At 36.1% G+C, this 22,913-nt stretch overlaps 1 protein-coding gene across 1 annotated transcript in view; it reads right to left on the reverse strand.

The window, feature by feature from the left end:
* TMPRSS15 (transmembrane serine protease 15) overlaps positions 1-22,065 on the reverse strand; it is a 55,527-nt gene extending 33,462 nt beyond the window's left edge. The window contains exons 1-11 of the mRNA XM_068395185.1: positions 21,921-22,065; positions 19,401-19,531; positions 19,027-19,094; positions 18,159-18,203; positions 16,203-16,345; positions 14,599-14,643; positions 13,294-13,310; positions 11,209-11,293; positions 9,157-9,276; positions 3,362-3,470; positions 517-626 (exon numbers count right to left, since the gene is read on the reverse strand). Coding sequence (XP_068251286.1) covers positions 517-626; positions 3,362-3,470; positions 9,157-9,276; positions 11,209-11,293; positions 13,294-13,310; positions 14,599-14,643; positions 16,203-16,345; positions 18,159-18,203; positions 19,027-19,094; positions 19,401-19,531; positions 21,921-22,065 — 1,018 coding nt within the window. The remainder of the gene's footprint in view (positions 1-516; positions 627-3,361; positions 3,471-9,156; positions 9,277-11,208; positions 11,294-13,293; positions 13,311-14,598; positions 14,644-16,202; positions 16,346-18,158; positions 18,204-19,026; positions 19,095-19,400; positions 19,532-21,920) is intronic.
* Between the last annotated feature and the right edge of the window lie 848 nt (positions 22,066-22,913).

The following is a 22,913-nucleotide window of genomic DNA, read 5'->3' on the forward strand; positions in this document are numbered from 1 at the left end:
GGATAGACTGACTCTTGTGAAAAATGGGCAAAATCCCAATTTTCCAGAGCAGAATATAGAGACAGAGATAAGTTATCATCAGTATTTTAAGGTCTGAGGAAAACAATGCTGTGCTTGTAATGAATTTCAGGGGGTACCAGAGTACTTCTTCCAACAGCTTCAGTTTAGATGTTTTCAGTTTATGTCACTGTGTGTGATGTTATAGGATCTTCTGACAACATATTTCCAATGAAACATGGATGCCACAAGACCATGGCTCTGGTCAAGTTATCAAGATTGTTCAATAAGATCTTAAAAAAAAAGTAGAGATTTCTTAATATGTTAGGGAAGCATTTATCTGGTCACTTCGTAAGCATAGATAAGTATATCAAGATCAGTTGTCTGACAGGGAAAATTTTACACAGATGCATTCTTCCACTTAAACATATGCATGCCATTTTTTTCACTTCAAATTGCTTATTTTACCACTTAAATTTTATTAATGGAAAAGTAATATTAGCTGAAAAACAACCTTACCTCTTAAAACCTTTTTTGGTCCTATACCTTCAAAAATATTTAAATTGTCCGCATATTGTTGTGTATCAAAAGAAGTGAAGTTCAGTTTAATGGATAACCCTTGAGGCACTCTATAATAACAAGAGAAACATAAACCTCAAAACTGGAAGTCATGTTCTAGTAATGTTTTTTTCACTGTAGTAAATTCATTGCATGCTTGAATGATGTTAAGTTCAGAAACAAAGTAAAATTACATTAATCAAGATTATTAATCAAGATTACCTATTTGGTTAACTTCTGGTCTGTAAAATTACCAAAGGAATAGGACATAAACCTTTTGTAACAGTACCAGTAATCCTTTACTCACTGGAGTTAAGTATATTTTATGAACTGAGTCTTCTAAACTCTTGAATCTGATATTCAGCCGAAGAGTTTTTTGTGTTTTTTTTTCTCTGCATCTCATTAATTTACAATTACTTTTTAATACATGTTACTAACAGATAACATCTCACTGCTCAGGTAGACTTCCTAAAGTCAGAGGAACGGTATCGTGGTATCAATATGAATAACAAGATATCATATTCTGTCTCCTGAAAGTCCAAAATAATGTCTCTTATGACAACACCAGGATTTGCATGAAGATTTGAGGATCTCAAACCTACTGTTTGGGAACATGTTATTAAACCTGACCATCACCCAGTAAGTTTAATAACAAAAGTATCTTTAACTAAGGTGTACAAAATGCTGGGTTTTGCTTTGCTGCAGTTATGTTCTTTCAGTAATCGATATTTAAGTAGTTCTCCCATTGCCTTTCCACTAGACATATATGGTAGTCCAAATTCTAAAACTCTACTATCACAATCAACTTAGCTTCTTATACCACTATTTGTTGTTTTCTGGAATTGAGAGACCCAATGATTGCTTTTCAACAGCAATCTGCTGGTGCTTATCAGTACTGATTAGTAGATAAGCATGAAGTAAATATTTGAATATTTGCATTTGCTTTTTTTTTTTTTGTTATATATTTCTCCATAGGAAAAAATATCCTTGGTTTGAAAAGAGTAAAACTTATAGTTGAAAGGTAATCTTTCAGGAAGCTAATCTTTCAGGGAAATATTCAGCATACTGCTCTTACTTTTAAAAGGAGAGGAAATTACATCTTCATTTGGGGATGAGTTAAATGGGGTGAAAATGGAAAAGCTCTTCCTAAATGTAATGGGAAAATCTTTCTAGACAAAGAGAGGCAGAAGAGAAATGAAATCTTGGATGTGTTATAGGGTGACTTTTAACATATTTTTCTAGGAATAATAATAACAAAAGGACAAAATGTCTCTCATGGCTTACTGGAAAACCCAAAAGGTTCCCTCATAGAAACAATTCTGTTCAAAAGAGAGACAAAAATTGATTACCACATTGAATTTTTCAGGCCTTTAGTGTCAGTGTTGCCAGATTTTTTTTAAGCAGGTACCTGGAAAATAAAACCAGATGGTTGTTTTTCTCGTTGATCAATCTGTGGTTACACAGATCTGCAGCACCTGTACTATATTATTTGCAATTTCTCACAATTCTTTCCAAAATTAAGCTTTTGTTAGCTACATATCCAGTATAGGTATCTACCTAATACAATGCTTCTTGCAGCTATAGCAGCATTTGAAGAAAAATTAACAGCTTAGAGGAAGAAGTGCACTTGAGACATGATTGTTTATTGTGCTCAAATTCTGCGACACCATGAACTGAGGAACAAGTCAGGCTTATATTCTGAAGGATACAATCTTGTGCTTTTCCTTTGACACACCTTTATTTTAAAACCAGGTGTAGCCAGTAATTATTGGTGAATAATATTGCTGAAGCTGAGAAGGAACAAATGTACTAAACAAAAGGAAAACTATGAATTTTTTCTGAAGTGTCAAGATGAAGATGAAAGTCCTGAACAAACTCAAAGGCTAGCACTTTCATAGGAGCCTTGGGAATAAGAAGTCCAAATCATGCAATTTTAAAGGCATTTCCTTAATCTCGTTTGAAACTCTTCTATGATATTAATACTTCTCAGAATCAAAGAATGACCATTATTACAAAGCCATAATAAGAATTACTGCCTTTCAAAGCAGTAACTTTTGAATTGGCAGTCATTGTAGGGATTTTTAGGAGCTTCCAACTTGCAATCATCTAACTTCTTTTAGATGTGTGCTTTAGGATGAGATTTATCAGATACTATGGCTATCTTTTCTTCTCTCTGGCCTATGAAGCGGACCTAGAGTGTCAGAGTCAAATAGCTTTCCCTCCCTGTAGGTATGTATCTTTGATTAAACAAATTCTACTTCTTGTACTTACGGCTTAAAAGGCATTTGGTGCTATTATGTCAAATGATACCCATGTGCTTTTAAAATATATACCTAAATGACTTAGGAGCACAGGTGCTGTTAACTCCTGGATGAAATGTATACCCATAAATGACAAGGAAATTCTTGAAAATTCCATCTGTTAGTAACAGTTACATCATATAAAACCATTACCTAAAGACCAGTATTTACTGTAACCCTTTGAAACAAATATCTTGCAATTATTTTATGTGATTTACTTTGAGCTTACAAATACATTCCTGTGCATGCATATAATACACAAGATTTCTCAAAATCACACCTAAGAATTTTTGTAAGTGGGGAAATTATTGATATGGTTATGGGTTTTAGGCATGCAAGTTTTTTTAAAAAAGTTACATAAATACAAAGGAGAAAATGCTATTACATATTTTCCATGCTGGAGCATTTGGGAATACAAAGAAATGGCATAAGGTTGATACGCAGGAAACAATATCATCTCATAATCAAAAAAATGCTAGGTAGAAAATTACTGGGAAATGGCTTACAGTATAATCCATTGGCAAACAATATTTGCATTATATGGTTTTGGATAATTCATAGAGTGAAAAAACCCAGAGGAATCAGTCAACATAAATTTTCCATCACAAACTGCAGCTGTAAAGATATAATGAAGAACATTTGTCAAAATGCCATTTGAAAAACAGAATCAGAGCCAAAATGAGGGCGACCTTAGCTATTGGTTTACATGAGTTACCTTGGAAATGCTTTGTAAGCAACAATGGGAAGACAAAGTAAAACACACTGACAACTTACTCCCATTTCTAATTCCTATGACTATTTGATCTCAAAGTACTCTATGAGAAGAAAAGCATAAATTAGAGACAATCCTACTAATCCAAACTAGTCTAAATCAACCCAAATAATTCATATCCAGCAGTTGGATTCAACTAATCCAACTCTCTTTCTTTTTATTTTATACGTTTGTAAGGAAATAGGATCTTGCCTTAACGGTTCTTATCTACAGCTACTTTAAATCAGGAAACCGTGTTTGCACTACCAGAAACAATTTGATATCATGTGAGTAAAAGCAAGATGGGGTACGGTTGACTATTTCTATCTCTACTGTTATGACCTTCCTAGTTCCTTGCCTTATATATTACTAAGTACTCAAAGAGATAAGTGGATATCCCAAGTTTCCTGCCAGCTACTGAATTCATTCATCTGAGGTAAATGTCATCCATCATCATACATTTTTTCAAAACGCTTTTATAAGTTTTGTTTCCTTGGTGCTGCTATTCCATTCTACTCACGTTCTTCAGTTTAAAAATCAGTTATTTCCAAAAAATGTATTTTTAAGCCTCAGCAATATTGGAAATGCTAATTCATGTAGAGTTATTTTATTTCAGCAGACAATGAGGCACTATTGAAGCTTTTGCTGCATCTCTTGAATATTATGTTAGGAATATGTCTGATGATCATTTTTCTTCAGTTTTTCAGAAAGCATCATGGAGCTTTCAAATAAGTATAAAATCGGTACCGTACATTATTATCTGGAGAGGTAAGGATAAGTTCATCAATTTGAGGCAGATAATCAGAAATTAGAGAGAGCTTTTCATTAACATCAGGAATGAAATCATACCTATAATGACTATCCAAATTATGAATAATCAATCATATTGAAAATGAAATGGAAATTTTATTGAGCGTAGTCCTCCTCTGGGAAATTATATATAAAATGATAAACTGGGGCTCCTTGTCTGTTCATTTTATAACTGTAAAATTCTTTCTGACTACCACTGTAGCAAATACAATATAAAAATTAAGCTTTGTTTCAGTGAGGCTCAGGCATGCGCTGTTAATAAAGACTGTAGAGAATGAACTTCACTAACAATGATATGTCTAATGCATGAGCTGGAATAGAAACATATTCCCTTTTGCAATCTTCATGGCCTTTGAGAGGAAAACAAAACACATAAGATTTTAAATAAATAGAGAAAAAATGTCCATGAAAGAGCGAGTTACTATTCTATATAACCTTTTTATCAGAACAGGCTACAGCTTTAGAGCTGGGTATTGGTATAGGAGTACTTTTTCTATTTTAATTCATGTGTTTCCTGTCCTTCCCTACGGGCTAGTATTTACAGCTAGTTCCCATTGAGAAGAACAAAGTCAGTGTGAGAAGCAGGAAAGTGCCCAGCTTGTTACTAATTAAGTGTGCAAAAAGTGGTACTGTTAACAAGTGGTTAGCAAGACACATCCTGATCTAAAAAGGAGTTTATAGCACTGGTAGTAATAAAAAGAGATACAGCATACAGTTCTAAAAAAATTAATGACAAAATTGTTTGCTCTTGTCAACAATTCACTTCTGTTCTTCTTGTTTGCTTTTATTTATTTCTTCTTATCTCTTAAGAGACAGTGAGTAACTTGAAACAGGACAGAAAGATTCAGGCAAAAGTCCTTCGGCTGCTCGTCCACAGTTAGCAATAGTCAGTGCTTAGTATCTCAGGAATGAGCAGGGAGATAGCTGGGACTGATCCTGTTTCCCTGAAGAACCTCTCAGTGCTTCCTCGTTGCAGGGAGGAGGCAGCTGTGGTCAAAGGCAGACAGGGTCACAGAAGTCGTTACATTTCTGCCTTATCCTGGAGCCCTCAGAAAAGCCTCAGTTGTTCTAACGAGACAGGAGACATCTTTTGTCTTTGGCTTCCCCAACATGCATCTTGCTGTCCATTTCTATTTACTTGTGTTGCATACAGGGCACATTAGGAGGGTTTAATCTTGTTATCCTCGAATTGCGGGGAGAATCGCCCCAAACTGGTCAGATCAAGCCTGTGTATTTCACTTGACAGGACCTTTCTCTGCCAAGGGCAATACATTATGTCCTGGCTTACATATGATTAATCTCTCTCAGTACTGTAGTGATGCTGTGAGGTGGGTTATCACAAAATGTTAGCCTAGACATATAATAACTGCAAAGAGAGCCTGCAGAGAGAAACACCTCCTGGGATCAGCCTCCAGTCTCCCTTTCCTTACACTTACGTGTTACATGGTTGCTTTTCAGCAGTGCCAGCTATTATTAATAGATGCTGTTCCGACTTTCACATTTCTCTAGAGACACTTTCATTGAAATTGCTAACTGCACTTTTGCAATGCCTTTTGTTACTGCACTGCATTGCAGAGCCAGGAAGAAATCTTTCAAGATAATTTTAATCAATAAAACAAAAAAATGAAGGTGTTCAGTTGCCTGAATCTCTGCTGAGAGTCTGAGATGTTACTGAGTTCTGTCTAATGCAGGAAGAGACTATTAAAATCCACCCTTGTATGCTGTATTTTAAAAACACTAGTATGTTCTAAAATCAGAACTACTAGAGGAAATAATAACCAAGATGAAAAAACAAACCAAGTTGTTTAAAGGACAGCAACTCCGGTGTGTGCAAGAGCACTTGCAGCATGAATTATGAATTGGCTGTAAATCTCATTGTGAAACTCTGAAGCGCTTCTGAAAATCTAGACAATTTTAGCTTTTATATAACTGTATTAAGTTACTCTAGGGATGGGACATAAGTGAAAAATCAAAGAGGCGGAAAAATTGGCAGGTATCCCAAATGTGCATCTCGCTTATTGCCACTTATTCCACTGGTTTTGCAAAGTCTGCTAAGAAACCTAAATATATAAATTTAGAAAAGCTCTGAGGTTTTGCATGGAAAATTTTAAGGCTGAAAATGTAACATAAGAGTCATGGAGCAACAATTTGTCCTCCAGCCAGAACTGTATTTCTATAAGGTTATGAGCTGAAACTGCTAAACTAATGGTAACTGAATGAATTGCTTGGAAATACCAGGCATCAGTGAAGAGAACAGGGGCAAATCAACCAGCTCCCTGAAGTGGACTGTAACTATAGCTAGTTTCCTTGTGACATTCTGTCTGTTTTTACCTGTATGCACATTCCTGAAGTTTTCAGCTCAGTTCTGCATATTCTTTAGTGACTGTTAAAATGCTGATTAAGAAATAATATACTCAGTTAGAAAGGAGCAGGGCATTCACAACTTAAAGAAATTCAGGGAGAGATGCAAATCAGATGCAAAAGCCATGTGCATAAGACGATATGCCTCAGCTGAAAAACTATACTCAAGCACAATTCGTGACTTAAACCGCCGTGTAGCCTCCAGGGCACAGCTGAGTCATGCCTACATAGCTTTGACTGCAAGTAGGTGAGCTCATTTTTGCCTGTATCTACCAATGTATGAATATCAATTAAATTCTGTCCTATATAACAGGTCTGACTGTAATATCTTTAATAAAATGTGAGCAAAACTTGTAAACTCAGACCTAATCATTCATAGTAATTAAAAAGCATTCATTTTGATGAGATGTATAATACTAGTTTTTAACTATAGGGATCTACACTTTTTTATTTAGCTATATCTAGAATAAAATAAAATAAAATAAACAAATACCCCAAAGAAAATCCATGTCTCAAAACAACAGTATGGTGGTAGAAATGAATGACTGAGTAACACTTTGGGGTTGTGCTAGCTTAAGGCTTGCAGTGGAACAAAGGTCTAGCTGAGGCTACTTTAGCACCTTCTGAATTCCTCAGCTGTAGAGGGACCTGCTCAGAGCCCATCATTGTTATGATATGGCTGGATGCAGCTGTTTTGCTTACTAGACTTTTAGATGTGTTTCGGTGGATATGCTACTGAAGTATTTTGATGGATATCTTCCCCAGAAATTTCAGCTAAGTCTCCCTTCTGAGTTGGCTGCACTCAGAAAAGTGCAGGTAAGGGGCAGTTCTGCAATTCACTTTTTTTTTTTTTTAAAGAAAATTCCACTTCTGGCAGAAGGGGTCAGCATGTCACCAGCCTTCAGAATCAGGTTTGCAGATTGTTTAAAAAAAAAGGTCTTTTACTTGCTTGTTTGTTTTTAAACCAGAGCCCAGCATTTTACATGTTTCTGAAAGCTCAGACCAGACTGGCCCCACCATTACTCTCAGGAAAGCTCAGAAGGCTGTTCTCACAGCAGAAGGGAAATAAGTTTTCCAGATTTCTACCACCAAATTCTTTATTCAAACAAACAAACAAACAAGCCACTCCTAAAACATTTGTGGAGTTCTCTTCGCAAGAAAACACCACAAACTTTTAACTGAGAGCTGAGACTGTGAAGGGCACAGCCAGACAGCTGTGCAGACATTAACGTGCATGCCGCCCCACCAAAAAGCTGCACACGCACTTTGGTAAGCAGCAGTGTAGCCAGACTCCTTGGTACAATTTCACAGTGTTCACTGCAACATACAGCAGCGGCTGCTCTGCACAAAAAGGTGCTCAGGGAGACTAGGCAGTCAGATAAAGGCAAACAAACTCACTGTCACTGAAAGATATAAACTTCTGTTAAAAACCAATCAGGTTTCAGGTTTGTAAGATTTTCACAGAATAACAGAAGGGCTGAGGTTGGAAGGGACTTCTGGAGGTCACCTGGTCCAACCCTCTGCTCAAGCAGGGCCGCTAGAGCAGGTTGCTCAGATTTTCACATCATCATCTTGCATCTCTCACTGTGGTGCCAAAAACTCAAACATTGGTGTCACAGTCATACAGACACTCCCATTCCCTAGCACTCCATGTAGTGAGATACAGGTGGGCAGCCAACAGAGTTAGAGTTCCTGCCAGGGCTCCATCCTGCTGTGACAGCAGTCACACTTGCCTGCCCTGGCTGCAAGATACTGCCACTGCCCACCCCACCGCTCCGCCCCATCTAAGTTTCTGGATATACAATATCAATGTATCTGAGTGTACATAGTAAACTGGGAAAAGCTGTTTGTAGTGTTTTGTATTATGTTATTCTTAATGTTGGAATCAAAAGAGAAACCTCTTTTCTGACTCCAGATATGCCATTAGGTGGTTTCTGATACTAGGTAATGTGACTTTATATAGGTATAGGGTCATAATTGTAATTTATTACAATTTATTACAATTTATTAGAAAGAACATTATCTGATATTTCTGGTACACAACTTCATATGAAATTTTTATATTTTATAAGTTACATTATATATATTTATATTATTAATATTTCTATAGTAAACAATGATTTCTATGTTATTTTATATTAATGTAGTCAGATTGTAATATTTTTCATTATTTATTAGGCATATTCTTCATTAATGAGAATTCTAAAGGAAATTGTTTCCATTTACAAGATAAAGGTTATAACAATCATTCTTGTTATTATTTTTAGTAGAATTGATTTAGACTTCACTGTGCAGTTTATGGCCTCTAAAATATTTACAAACTACTGACAGGTTTAAGTATGTTTAAAAACATTGATTTACAGAGGTTTACATTCTTACCACATCTTTTTCCAGATTCATCTGAACGATCTGGGCAGTCCAAGACTCCATCACAAAATAAATCTTTTCTAATGCAGGTTACACCATCATCACAAAGTTCAGCAGGTGGCAAACACTCAACTGAAATAATAAGGACAACAGCAATAACAGCACAGCAGTAATGCAGTTTCGCTACAAAGGAAAATTGACTTACCTCTGGTTACTCTAGCACAAATCAAATCAACCACTCTATTGTGTTTTACAAAACTGCATTTTCAGAAGAGTGGAATGAAATATCACATACTAAAAAGATAAATTTGGCACAGAATGAAGGAAGTTCCCATAAGTGACATATTTTTTGAAACTAAACTTGAAGTAGGGCTGGAAGAAAATTTCCATGAATTCCCATTTCCTTCCTCTACCCAAATAAACTACTTCATGCAATATAATAAATGACATTTTCCAATTTCTTGTGCTTGAATAATACGAGAAAACTGTACTTTGGTTTAAATAACAGTGAAAATTCTCTGGTTTTAGTTAAATACAATTTAATTTATTTTCTTCAACACATCACAATGTTGCACTTTGTCATATTAAAGAATCTCGTTTTTTTAACCAGCATATCTTGAAAACAAAAGCCTGTAAGACTGGATTTCGAAAAAATAGGAATATCAGAAACCCAATTCTTTTCAGATTTGCAGATTAAATTTACAAGTTAAGAGCAAATTTCTGCAAAAAGAATACATGGGCAGATGTTTAAAATTGTGGAATCTAATAGTATTTTCCTAGAGCATAAATGTTCATCCATTGCAAACATGCTTTCTTAGTCTTTAGATGGTTTTGGTCTTAAACATCTGTAGAATTCAAGTAGGTCCTATTAAAGTGAACAAAAACATTCAGCTAAAATAAGGTTTGGATAACTACTAATTTCAGAATTCTTGAAAATTGCATTAAATTCTATGGAAACTATTCACATAGTTCATTTAATTCAGTAAACACTTACTGGAAAAGGTCAAAATTTCTTATGCAAGATGGAAAAATATTAATTTGTAAAACTGATCTTGCAGCTTCTAACCATTATTGCTTGATTTATTTTATTTTTTCATAAAACTGTTAGTTCTATAATCAGATTAAGTAAATACTTGTATGATACTGTATTGCCTGATAGACTGCAAGTAGTTTGGATGTATTGTAGTATTACAAAGTGCTTTACAAAACACTTTCAGTGTTAGCAATGCAGACAGTGTAAAGCAAAGGAGCTGCCATTTTGCATCCAGTTGGTAAACGAAGCAAACCAAACATGCTTCAGTCAAGTGTTGGAGATGATATAGTGCCAATGAATGAATTGCCACAGATAAGCAGAGACGAAACTCTGCATTCTAGAACCAGAACAAAAACCCAACCAATAATCTAGGAATACATTTTGCACAAGCCCAATATGCATGAAAACATTGTTTACATACGACAAGATCAATTCTAGTTTTATTCTTCAACTCATAAAACTAAGCAGCATTGCCACCTACTGGACAGAAATAAATTAACATTTGCTAGTAAAAAATCGATTTTTTTTTAAACAGGAAATTACCCCAAATTGCAATGTAATTGCTATACTCAACTAAAAAATGGCAGTAAATACATCAAGCCCATTTGAAAATGCTTATAAATGTTATATATATTTCACCATTTAATAAGGCTAGGGGAGGATTTCAAAGATTCAAACAGCTTTGTCTTTCTGTCCATTTGAAGTCATGTGAGAGTTTGCGAACATATTTTTTTTTTTCCAAAACCCCCAAGAAATAATAGGAAACAAAAATGAGTAGTCAGTATTAGTGTCAATATATACATCAATATACACAACACATATACCATTTTTGTAGAATGTACAGTCTTAGAAGTCCCTTCTCTTTGAAGAGGTCTCCTTAGTCAAGTCAAAGGCAAACCCACATATTGTGCATTTGTAGGAATGAGATGAGAGTATTGAATGATACAAGAAGAGGCTGTACACAGTGTAATTCTAAGATCTCAGATTGTTTCATATAACCTCCCTGCCTCTCCCCATATGTAGTTACCTACCTGCAGTTGTTGAGGATTTGCTTGTGGAGAGTTGTCCTGAACCTGGGCAAACACAAGACAAGGTTAGAACTCTGCTTCTTGCTCTCTGGGAGCACCACTGCAGTTGCTTGGGCAGAACTAAGCAGCAGCTAGTCTGCTCTTATATCTGCATTATTTGCTGTAAACCCAAACCCCAGCTTAAGTAATCATATGGTAAAGCCAGCTTGAGTGGCTTGATCCTGAAGGTCAAGTGTCACAATAAACATGAGAAAAATAATGTGGAACTCAAGGGTATTTTACATCTCATTCTTTTAGTCACTTGCTTTCAATAACTTCAAAAGACTTTTTTGGGAAGACAAGAAAGCATTACTGTCATTTTAATGGGAAAAAAAAAACGGTGTGAGGAGAGGGCCCTCAAACCTATCTAGTATTTGTATATTTACATACCGGCATACATACATAACTGTGTGTATACATATTTACACATGAACAAATGCCTAGGTAAATGGGTAGGTTTGTGTTAGTGATAGCAAACTGCAAAACATTCTGGAAAAATTGAATGCTTATTTGTGATTGCTCCAACACAACTTCCACTTAGTGGTGCTTTTAATAACAATCACTGAGGATGCCTATGGCACTTCCAGCTCCCAAATACTCTTTTCTTTTTTCCTCTTTGATATTGCATTAGCATCCCTGTTTACTGTTTTTACTTTCTACATTAAGACTCAAATACATGAGTAGGATGATGATGCCCTCAGCTGAAAAAGATCCCCATGTTACTACAGTTCATAGATCCTGTCCTTTAGTTTATAAGATGAAAGGCCAGATGGAATAAAGTCAGAGATGTAGTAAGGCCTTCTCTATAGTTTGTCATCTATCGGTTTTGCTGACAGAAGTTGCTGATTATTGGCCATCACAGACTTACTTTTTTAAGATGCTCCTGCTGTCCCAGACCTACTACTGCACAAACTTGCATGAGGACTTCCTAATAATTTTAGAATCATAGAATCATAGAATGGTTTGGGTTGGAAGGGACCTTAAAGATCACCTAGTTCCAACCCCCCTGCCACAGGCAGGGACACCTTCCACTAGACCAGGTTCAATCAATCAATCAATCAATCAACTAATCAATCAGGTTGGAAGAGACCTCTGAGATCATCGAGTCCAACCATTGCCCTGACATCACCATGTCCACTAGACCATGGCTCTAAGTGGCATGTCCAGTCTTTTCTTAAACACATCCAGAGATGGTGACTCCACCACCTCCCTGGGCAGCCCATTCCAATGTCTAATGACCCTTTCTGAAAAGAAATTCTTCCTAATGTCCAACCTGAACCTCCTCTGGCGAAGCTTGAGGCTATGTCCTCTTGTCCTATTGCTAGTGGCCCAGGAGAAGAGGCCGGCTCCCACTCCACTACAACCTCCCTTCAGGTAGTTGTAGACTGCAATAAGGTCACCTCTGAGCCTCCTCTTCTCCAGGCTAAACAACCCCAGCTCCCTCAGCCGTTCCTCATAGGTCAGACCCTCCAGACCCTTCACCAGCTTGGTCGCCCTCCTCTGGACTCGCTCCAACACCTCAACATCTTTCTTGAATTGCAGGGCCCAGAACTGGACACAGTATTCAAGGTGCGGCCTCACCAGTGCTGAGTACAGAGGGACGATCACTTCCCTAGACCAGCTGGCTACACTACTCCTAATAGAGGCCAGGATGCAGTTTTCTATCAAAACATGCTGATCTAGCACACACTAGTAAACTAAGCTAGGCCATTTTGTATTAAATGGATTACAGAGAATTCTGTGTTAGCAAATTTAAGGACACAGTTCCTCTGGCAGAGAGAGAGGAGAGCTCAGCAGAAGGTGCAGGGATGGTGCAGCTGGATGGACTGTTCTCACACAGCTACATTCAGAGAAGGAAGCTTCATTCATAGCTTCACAGTAGTTTCCAAAGTGTTATATAAATACATATCTACCTACATATCTGTCTATGTATTTTCTAAAGGATCACTATTTTGGAAGGAATGAAGCATTCAAAGATCTAAAACATGGATGCATGCATAAGCAAGCAGTTCTAATAAAGCAATTATCAGGAAGCTGTGTCTTGAAGACTTGAAAAAAGTTGGGATTGTTACAGGCACCCCCAAAATTGCACGCACAAGTTGATAGTAAAAGCCATGAAAGGAAAATCACAGGACAGTGATAGAGGCATCAGTGGTATAAGCACAAATCACAAATGGTCAATTACTGTGTGATCTCACTGAGGTAACATGTGAGGTGGATAAGGATGGGTTTAGGGTCAATAGAGTCAAACCTCAAGCATCCAGCAGATGTAAACATACCCCATATGGTAAAACTTGGGTGTATTGTGGGATTTGGACTGAAACAGAAACAGTGAAGAAGCAGACAGTGTTAGCAAACATACAAAAACGACCCCAGGCAGACCCAAGATAAGGGGGAAGGAATCCACACCAGCGATATTATTCCTATTCCAGCCTGGGGTGCTGACGTCTCCCATCTCCCTTCCTCTGGCACCTCCCCCCACCTCTCAATTTCTTCTTGAGGATGATAAGCAACATTGAACTCAGAACTCAGGGGAGCATTGAAATAGCATACCAGAGGAAGGGATAGGTAGGAAAAAAATTGTATGTTAGCAGTTTTAACTGTATCATCGGGAATAAGCTGTAGTAATTGTAGACTTTGGACTATACACATTAGTAGGCCTGTAACTAGACTAATAATAACTCTTTCATTGTTATGGCTGTAATTAGACTATCAATAAATACTTGGCTCCTGTATTCATAGGTGCATTTCTTTAGCTCACATAAATTGCACAAAGCTCCTGGTCTAGTACCCTGCCCTGGAGAATTTGTATGTAATAATTTGTATGTGACAACTCTACCTGCATCTAGTGCTACAAAGCACCTGCTGTATTATTCAGCTCTTTGACTGACTTTTGGTACGTTTGTACTCAGTGAAATCGTGAGACCAAGGAGTTGTGTCTGCTTCATACCCTATCGTCATAAGATATCCAGTGATAGTGGAAGCAAAGTCTATCAATCAACATTACTCTATATACTGGTAACCGCAGCATGAGAGTATTACTTGCCAGCCTCATCTACCTGCCTAAACCTGAGAAAACTTCAACTTGTGACTCAGCTGGTTGATGGGGACTCAACTTTTGTTTTGGTTCAGTAATCAAGCTCTTAGAGCTTTTGTACAGACTTCAGATCACTGCTTTCTCAAATGGTCAGAAACAAAGAAGGTCAGCTAACTATCACTGAATGCACCCCAGCAGTCAAGCCCTAACTACAGCCAAAGCAGCTTTATGGTTATACCAGCTGAACAGCAAGTCTTACTTTTCTTCATGTTGTATTGGTAATAAAAAATAGTTTCTGTTTTCTGAAAGATACTGACCTGATGATGTTAAAGGCATCATTGTAGTAAGATTTTCAGCAGCTACTGGAAGAAAGCAAGTTCATTATAAACTCCTTTAATAGCATAGTACCTAGTTTTATACAACTCAGAGAAAGAAAGGTTAAAAAAAAATCATCTGTGACTGTTTCTCTTTGAATCACTAGCAGTGTCCCACTTCTCTCCTTTCGACCATCTCATCCTGTTCCCAGCCTTTTCTCAATCTCTATGATCTACCTCAGGAGGAAAGGTCTATATTAATCCATTTCAAACCTCTATCTCTATTCATTGTCTTGTGTATAAAATGTCTTCATCTGGGAAATCTCTGTCTTGACACTTTTTATCCTATGGAGATTTTCAGAGCACCTGTGTCTTATAAAACAGTATTTAGATCAGATAAGTGAGTTAAAATAAAACTGGGATAATTTGCAAGAAAGTTACTTTTAATCACTGTGGAAACTGTGATTTCAAGCAAATCACACCTGTGTTGTAGTTCCCTCCTTCTCTGAAATAGGAATAAAACTTCTCTTGCAGGACATACTGAGATACAGGTTGCAAAAGTGCCATATATGATGATGATTGTTAATTAGTTACAGTTGTTATTTAATTGAAGCACTCCTAATGGAATGGACAGATGATACCTCAAGTGAAAAGAGGTGTTTTAATGATCCACAGCAAGAAAAGTTTGACTGCTTCAAAGTTCAGCAATAGATATAGAACCTTTTAAAAAGCTCTTCATAATTTTCTTTGGTGGCATTTTTGAAGTATAATTAGCAATCACTTTCCACAGTGATATGCAGTTATTCAGAACAACTTCTTATATGTGGTGCAAATAGTAAAGAGAAATAAAGATGTCAAGACTTTGAATTTAGCCTTTGAATATCTGAAGTACTTAGCAAAAAATGCACCTTTTAGAACAGAGTAAGAGACATTGCACACCAGATGTCCCACTCCTCTTAAAGCAATCAGTTGCTATTTAATAGTATCTCCAGCAGGTCTTCAAATGTCAGCTAATCAACTTCCACTTCAAAGGTTTCAAATTACTTTTTATCCTCATCCTCAGTGAAGGTCTGTTTTGAAGCTTGTTGAGATGAAAACAAGGATTCGCATTGATCTTATTGGGCTTCCACTTAGGCTTTGATAAATTTTCTAGTACTTACATAAAATCACTACAGTATATATTTGCAGAATTTAAAACTACCTAATCTTTAAAGCCACATTCCTTTTTTTCCATTTGCACTTTACCTAAGCTTTAGAGGAATATGAAGTCAGTTCCTTGGGCGTACTTCTCCAGAAGCCACACTGTATTCAGTTTGTTGTTCTTACTGACAGCTTTTCAATAAATGAGTCTTCACTCGCTGTGAGGCTGAGCCCTTTTCCTTATTCTTTAGCAAAACTAAATGATAATTGCATTTACTTGTGAAACAACACAGTTGGGGCTTAATTGCTTTAATTTGAGGGATAACAAAATTACGAATATTATGCTACATAAGAGAGATGAAATTGAGTGATTTTCACTGGGAAATCACTTTGGGAGCCAAAGTTGTCATTCACGTTACTGTCATTCTCAAGGATATACATATAGAAAAAGTGTTTACTAACATTACCTGTGACTTGTATGCTGTTCACATCAATTTTCAAAGCCTGGGTAAGATTAGTTTTATTTGTCTTGATAGCCAACACCAGCTCAGTTTTTACTTTCTCAACAGTTACCACGTGGGTAAAATAAAGGTTGAAGATCACAACAACACTAGCAATACAAAACAGAGAAGGTGATTAGTTATGCAGGCTAATGAAGTAAATCTGATATATGACTTATCATCTAGAAAATATTTCATTCCAACACAGTTTCCATTTGCAAAGTTGAGTATCTTTAAGTGTTGGCTGGCAAAGACGACACACAAAGAAACACCTTTTAATTATCAGCTAGGTTTGAACCTTGGAGAAACAGGGTTTTTTATTTACCTACTCTTACTTTCACTGTGGAAAAAATAAAATAACATTCATATCAATTGCTGCAATGGAGCAGAATTTGAAAAACTAAAGTAGGTCTATTGTTACTGAACAAGGTCTTCTAGTTTAAGGCCTAAAATATTGATGGTGATCCTTGAAGTATTATGAAAATTATATAATATATTCATGTTACAAAAATATAATACAAATTGATCACTTCTTTAAAGCAAACATCATCTGTGGATTCTGCATCTATGAGGACCTGCTGTGTGACTGCCTGTATTCTCATAAGGAAACAATGATGGCTGAAAGCACAGATATTTTGAAATCAGTGGTTAAACTACATTTAACTTGTATGGGGCCTGAATTTTATCCAGAGTGTTGTCTGTTTGCTCTCTCCCATCCCTTCTAGATACTATTATTAAGTTTTATATTTGTAGCTAGATTAAGGTAGTGACAAAGTATGATGCTCGTTAAGGATAAAGTATTTCTACATGTACTTAAATTTAGGTGCAAACTTTTTTATTCTTAAGCTTTTATACTACTCAATTGCAACTGACTCAGCAGTGCTTTTTGATAAGGGATGATTAATACTGCCATTTTGCTGAGCATAGTTTGCAGTTTGCAATATATGGAAAAACTCTCCTCTTTAATTTCTGATGTATTTCTGATAACCTCTAGGCCATGCTGAGCAAACAAAAGCTTTTATTTCTATCCTTGTGACTCAGCAAAGTTTCAAGGGTAAAGTAACAAGGAGATTGCCCAAAGGGGTAAACACTTTTTAAATGAAAAGTCAACTAGAAAATAATTTCTGAGAAAAAGAAATATTTCAAGTATTATTTCAAAGCAGAAATGAAGACAGATCCTTACTAACGTATTGAAAGACAGATCCAACATTCACTGACGTCAGATTTTCTGTGATTTCTGTGGTATATATTTCAAGATACAGGGGTAGAATTAATTTTACCAAATATAGATGTTTACAGTGCAGATATCTAAATTCCCATTATAGTTGATGGAAAGAAATAAGTTGTTCTTTGGCATAATTGATCTCTTCCTAAAAAAGGCATCTAAATTGATCAGATGAGGAAACTCTAAAACCCCATTACTTACAAAGAGACTCTTGAGCAACTACCTCAGAGATGTCTCCATCTTTGATGACCAAATTTTGATGAGAATATTCTCTGTCCTCTGTTTTATTCTTGCCTATCATAGTGTGTCATCAGACCTTTCTTTATTTAAAACTTAAGTTATTAATGATAGTGTGAGATCTGCCCCCTAGTCTAAGCAGCTTTCCACAAACAAGCTCAGCACAAATGGATATCCTTTCCTTTCTAGCTAGTTTCCTACCTACTTCACTGTCCATGTCTTTCCCATTTTTCTTTCTAAATTGACAGTCCCAAGGATTATTACATTTTTTTTCCTTCTAATCCTAAAGGATGTTTTTGGAGGAAAGATATGTCTTGAAGCTCCATATGCTCTTTAGAGGGCCTTATCCAATCTCTAGACGTATTCTTTCATCTATTTACTGTCCACAGAAGAACGTTCTAAATTAACAGCACCATTGTCTCTTGCCTATATTTTAAGTAAACTTTGTCATACGCGATTACCCAGTCTCTGACTTCTTGAATCTTTCACGGCCATCTTCAGATTTCCTGTAGAAAAAAAACAACAATAAACCGAAACACAACACAAAAGCAGATGATTCCCCTTGAGTTTATAATGCTGTGGATAGGACGGAAGTGTGTTCTGAAACTTTAATAATGGTAGACAGTATTACACGTTTTACTGAATCAGGACCTTATTAAGAACAGCACGGATGGAATCAACACTACAGACCTCACTGCATATACTGGACTTTTTTGCCAGCTCTCTACTGGCCTCCAGTAGGACAACCAACATAAAAGGATATAAAAAATGAGGTCAAACAAGCTTTAATAAATGAAGTGGGTCTTACTGTACCTATTTTATGGACTCTTTAGGACACACAAGTTGCAGCTTTACCTGGTGTCGAATGACAGCCTCATTTGCTAACACCCTAAGGAATATGATTTAAGTGGATCCATGTCCGTAGGGACATATGAGTTTATTTCTGTTCATCTCAGCTTGTGCCAGTAGATATCTAACCTGAACTTTCTTCTAGATGGTAAAGGTCAGCAACCCTGCAAACATAGCACAACTAATAAACCCTTGGGGGAAAAAAAAAGTTTCAGCAATTCTTTAAAATATAGAAGTTTTGTGAGTTGGTCTTAGGGCTCAGCCTTACTGGTTTGGTCAAGACATGCACATGTAGGAGTCCAAGAAGGAAGTTTGCCCAAGGAAACACATTGGTCTCAAACTTCCCACAGCAGCATTTGGAAGACGTTAAGACATGAAAGGAATAATATAGGATTTTCCAAGAATCTCTTGAAAAGCAAAGTATTGGCTAAGTGAGGACTTTTGTTGTTTATTTGCAAAGTTTAATTAAACTGTACCTACTTGAACTGGGAAATTTCACATCTCTCAAACTTGTTTTTCAGATCACTTGCTTGAAAGACTTGTTGTATCTATACAGAAAAGAGAAATCTTGAACCAATACAGTAGTTAAAAAATACACCGGGTTGCACACTGCATTCATGGTTTTAATACTAAATAATTTTTCCTTCCCAAATCTAGACTACGGAAGCAAACTTTTTCTTTGATGCTTCACTGATTTTCACAAATAAAGAACATATTGAGTTCTGACCAGGCTTAGGACCCGAAATATCTCATTTTGGAGACAGGAAAAAGCCATTAACAGCATGTCCCCATGTTAGGAAATTAGTGTACCTACCATGTACTCTCAAATTAACCAGAGACCAATAGAGTCTTACCAATTGTTCAACATCAAAGGCAAGGACTTTGAAATCAGCTGATGATCTGTTTTGCAAAGCAGGAGTGAATGATGTCCCAGAGAGTATTTTAAATGTTCCCATGTAGCCATAAGTATTCTCATCTGCTTCAGCTAGATAATTAAAAATAAAATTCAATGTTCTGATTTATATAGAAATAAATGAAAAACATATTAGATTTTTATTCCACACAGATCATCAATACAATAACTTTTAGCTTTCTGTTTTGCTTTGTAATCAGAGGTGGTTTGCTTAGTGCTGATTTTAAAAAACTGATAGACATTTTTCAATGTTTACAATAGTTACAACTGTAAACATATTTTTATGAATACTATATATGTCCTTGGTTCTCTTTACTTTCAATTCTGTTTTAAATACTGTTTCCTGCAGCACTGTGAATTGATAAAGGGACAATGGTATGTCCAGTTACGTCTAACACAAGGGACAAAGATAAATGGGAAGAATGATAGTGTATTACGAGGTTTATGTAAATGTACATTGTTTTTGATGACAGCACTGGAAACACTAGTGTCAGACTAGTTAAACTGTTTTTGACCTGACCTTTCTTACCAATACATGCATGAAATGCTGGGAAGATTTATGAGGAAACTAGAGAACTGGTCCTTACTTCAAATTCAATCTCGATTTTTAATATGTTGCAGCATATGAGGTACGCATAAAGCAATTCATTATACATTAAAAATATTTCCTCACTGTGTAACATACTGGAAATTTTTGGATAAGACCTGAATTAATGTGGTTGATTGATTGACTGAAAATGCTTTTTGCTTACCAGTTACAGTACCAGTGGTATTTTTCTGTTGTGTTTGAAGGCATTAACATTCAAAACGAGTTTTAACACAAAAGCAGATAACTAATAAATACTGTAATAAACAGCTTGTGATGGAAGGCACAGACTAGTGACACCAATTTGTTACTATCAGCTAGTAACAGCAGACCCCTTTGAGCTTCTTTGAAAGCCATTTATCTTTACAACAATTGTAAATAAGTTTAAACAAATGTTTCTAAATAACAAAGACTTTTTTTGTTATATATGTCAAATATATTTTAAAATACTTTATAATTATTATTTGTACATGATTAAATTCTTGCCTATTCAGCTTCTAAAATCTAAGCAATAAATTTAAAGCCTATCTCTATCTAGATACAATAACACACTGTCATTACCTTTAAGCTCATTTTATTTTACTGGAATGTGATAGTAGTCTGATAAGAGGGGAAGAAAGTCAGTAGGGAGAACAAGTTTCAAAATCTGGAATGAAAAACAATAGCAACTAAAGGAATAAACAAACATGAATATTCTGACAAAACACGTTTTTCTTAAATATGGGTTATGGCTAGTTTAGTCTTCATGTGCTTCAGTATGAAATAGTATGCACATTTGGTTAATGAAGGCACCAAAAACTTCAATGTATCAGAATTATTTTTTCAGCTACAAAAATCACTATAATGAAAAAATATATTTCTTGACCTTTTTGCCTGTTTCCTTCACCCCATTTCAAAACATCTTTTTGCTATTAGCTGTGAGGGCTCCATAAACCTAAATACATTTCCTTCCAATCAAAAATCTAGATCACAGAAGGGCTGAGGTTGGAAGAGAGCTCTGGAGGTCATTTGGCCCAACCCCTGTGCTCAAGAAAGGCCACCTACAGCCAGGTGGCCAGGATCATGTCCAGACAGCTTTTTAATATCTCGAAGGATGGAGACTCTACAATCTTATCAGTCCTTCACTGGACTCTCTCCAGTAACTCCTTATATCTCATGTACTGGGGAGCCTAGAACTGGGCACAGTACTCCAGGTGTAGCACAGTAAACATATATCCACAAGATGTTTAAAACAAAATTTCAGTTGCATTAGAAAATCATCCCACATTGATTTTTTAATTTAGTTTACTTTGAGTTATCAGTAACTTGATTCTGTCACATTCTGAGTATTGGCTAAATGACTTTACCTTACCTTTATATAGGGTTGGGAGCTGACTGTCTAATGCAGAATCTGTCTCACACCAATATATTTTTTATAAACATTAAAAGATTCCAAGAGATGTAGAACACCTAAAGCTCCCCACAGACTTCATTGGATTATCAATGTTTTTCTGAGTCAAACCTCATACATAGAGAAAAAAGCAAAGATTCTCAGTTTGCCCTATTACCTTCTCTAGTTGATGAATACAATTGAATAACTAAAGCTTTATAGCTTGGATTGCATTCCAGGGACGTCTCCCAAAGTCTAAACCATGAAAATTCTTTTCTGTGGCTTCAAGACATGCTTCAAGTGCTTGTATTTTTGCCTATTTTGTTCACATCAATTTACAGAGGAGGAGGAAAACATAAAAAGAAAAACCCAAACATGAAACTCCCCCCCTAGCATTAAAAGCATAGCATGACATATGAAATATAATTACAATGACAACACCACTGGCTTCAAAGTCTGAATGTCTACTGAAGAACTCCTGAAAAGATTAAAGGTTGGCTACTTACCTCGTTCTAACTCCTGGATTGATAACCATGAAAGTACAATCAGTCCAACACAAACACACACAAAAACTGCAAGCAGAGAAGCAAACAAAATTTCATAGTAACTAAGAGGAATATATTTCTTATTGGATGATTTTTTCAGCTTCATTTCTGTCTTGAAAGCTTTTATGAATGAAGGACTGGCAAAAGACACAACCTGAAAAGAAGGGTGATAATTCCCATGAACAGATATTTATAGGAGATGCTTGTAAATTAATTACACCATAAAACTTCATTGACATAGGTTTTTACAACTTTCCTGAACAGTCATATTCATGCACAAGATACGCAAATACGAAGAAAAGAAATCTCTTCAGAAACGAAGCACTTAAGATTATGTCTCAGATAAAGAATAAGCAAAACCACAGAAATGTAAGGCTAGCCACTGGATTTGCGCTATTTCTTGTCATTTGATGTTTTAAAGTGAAAATTAATATAAAATACTGTTGTCGGATTTACTACTTGTGCTTATTCTTCACAAGTGCAGTTATGAGGACAACAGTGAAAGCTGTATCTTTCATCATTCTGCTTGAAAAGTTTCTCTAAAAGTAATTTTATATATATAGAAAATGCTGGCAAATGAGTTGGCTAGTACTGTGCCATAGTTCGGCAACGTGATCAGCACTGAACAGTTATTCAGCAGTACAAATTTAATCTGTGTAAGGTGTGGTTCTTTGACCACATATCTGGAGAACTAACCAGAGAAGACATTATGAAATGTATGCTTGCTTTACACCTTCTTGCCAGGCATAAAGGTGCCATAGGATGCAAGCCCTTAATAAAGTTAAAGCATTGTGGATGGCCAGTGCTTCATCCTTAATAAAGCAAGAGTAAATTAAACAATGTACCATCCAGTCAAAAAATTTTTGTTACAAATTTAATATGTCACAACGTTTGAGTAAATCAGCTCCAGAAGAGTAAAGTCATACTGATTTTATGTTTCGTGTCCTCTGAGTT

This window comes from Nyctibius grandis, chromosome 2, assembly GCF_013368605.1.
Source record: "Nyctibius grandis isolate bNycGra1 chromosome 2, bNycGra1.pri, whole genome shotgun sequence".
NCBI lineage: Eukaryota > Metazoa > Chordata > Aves > Nyctibiiformes > Nyctibiidae > Nyctibius > Nyctibius grandis.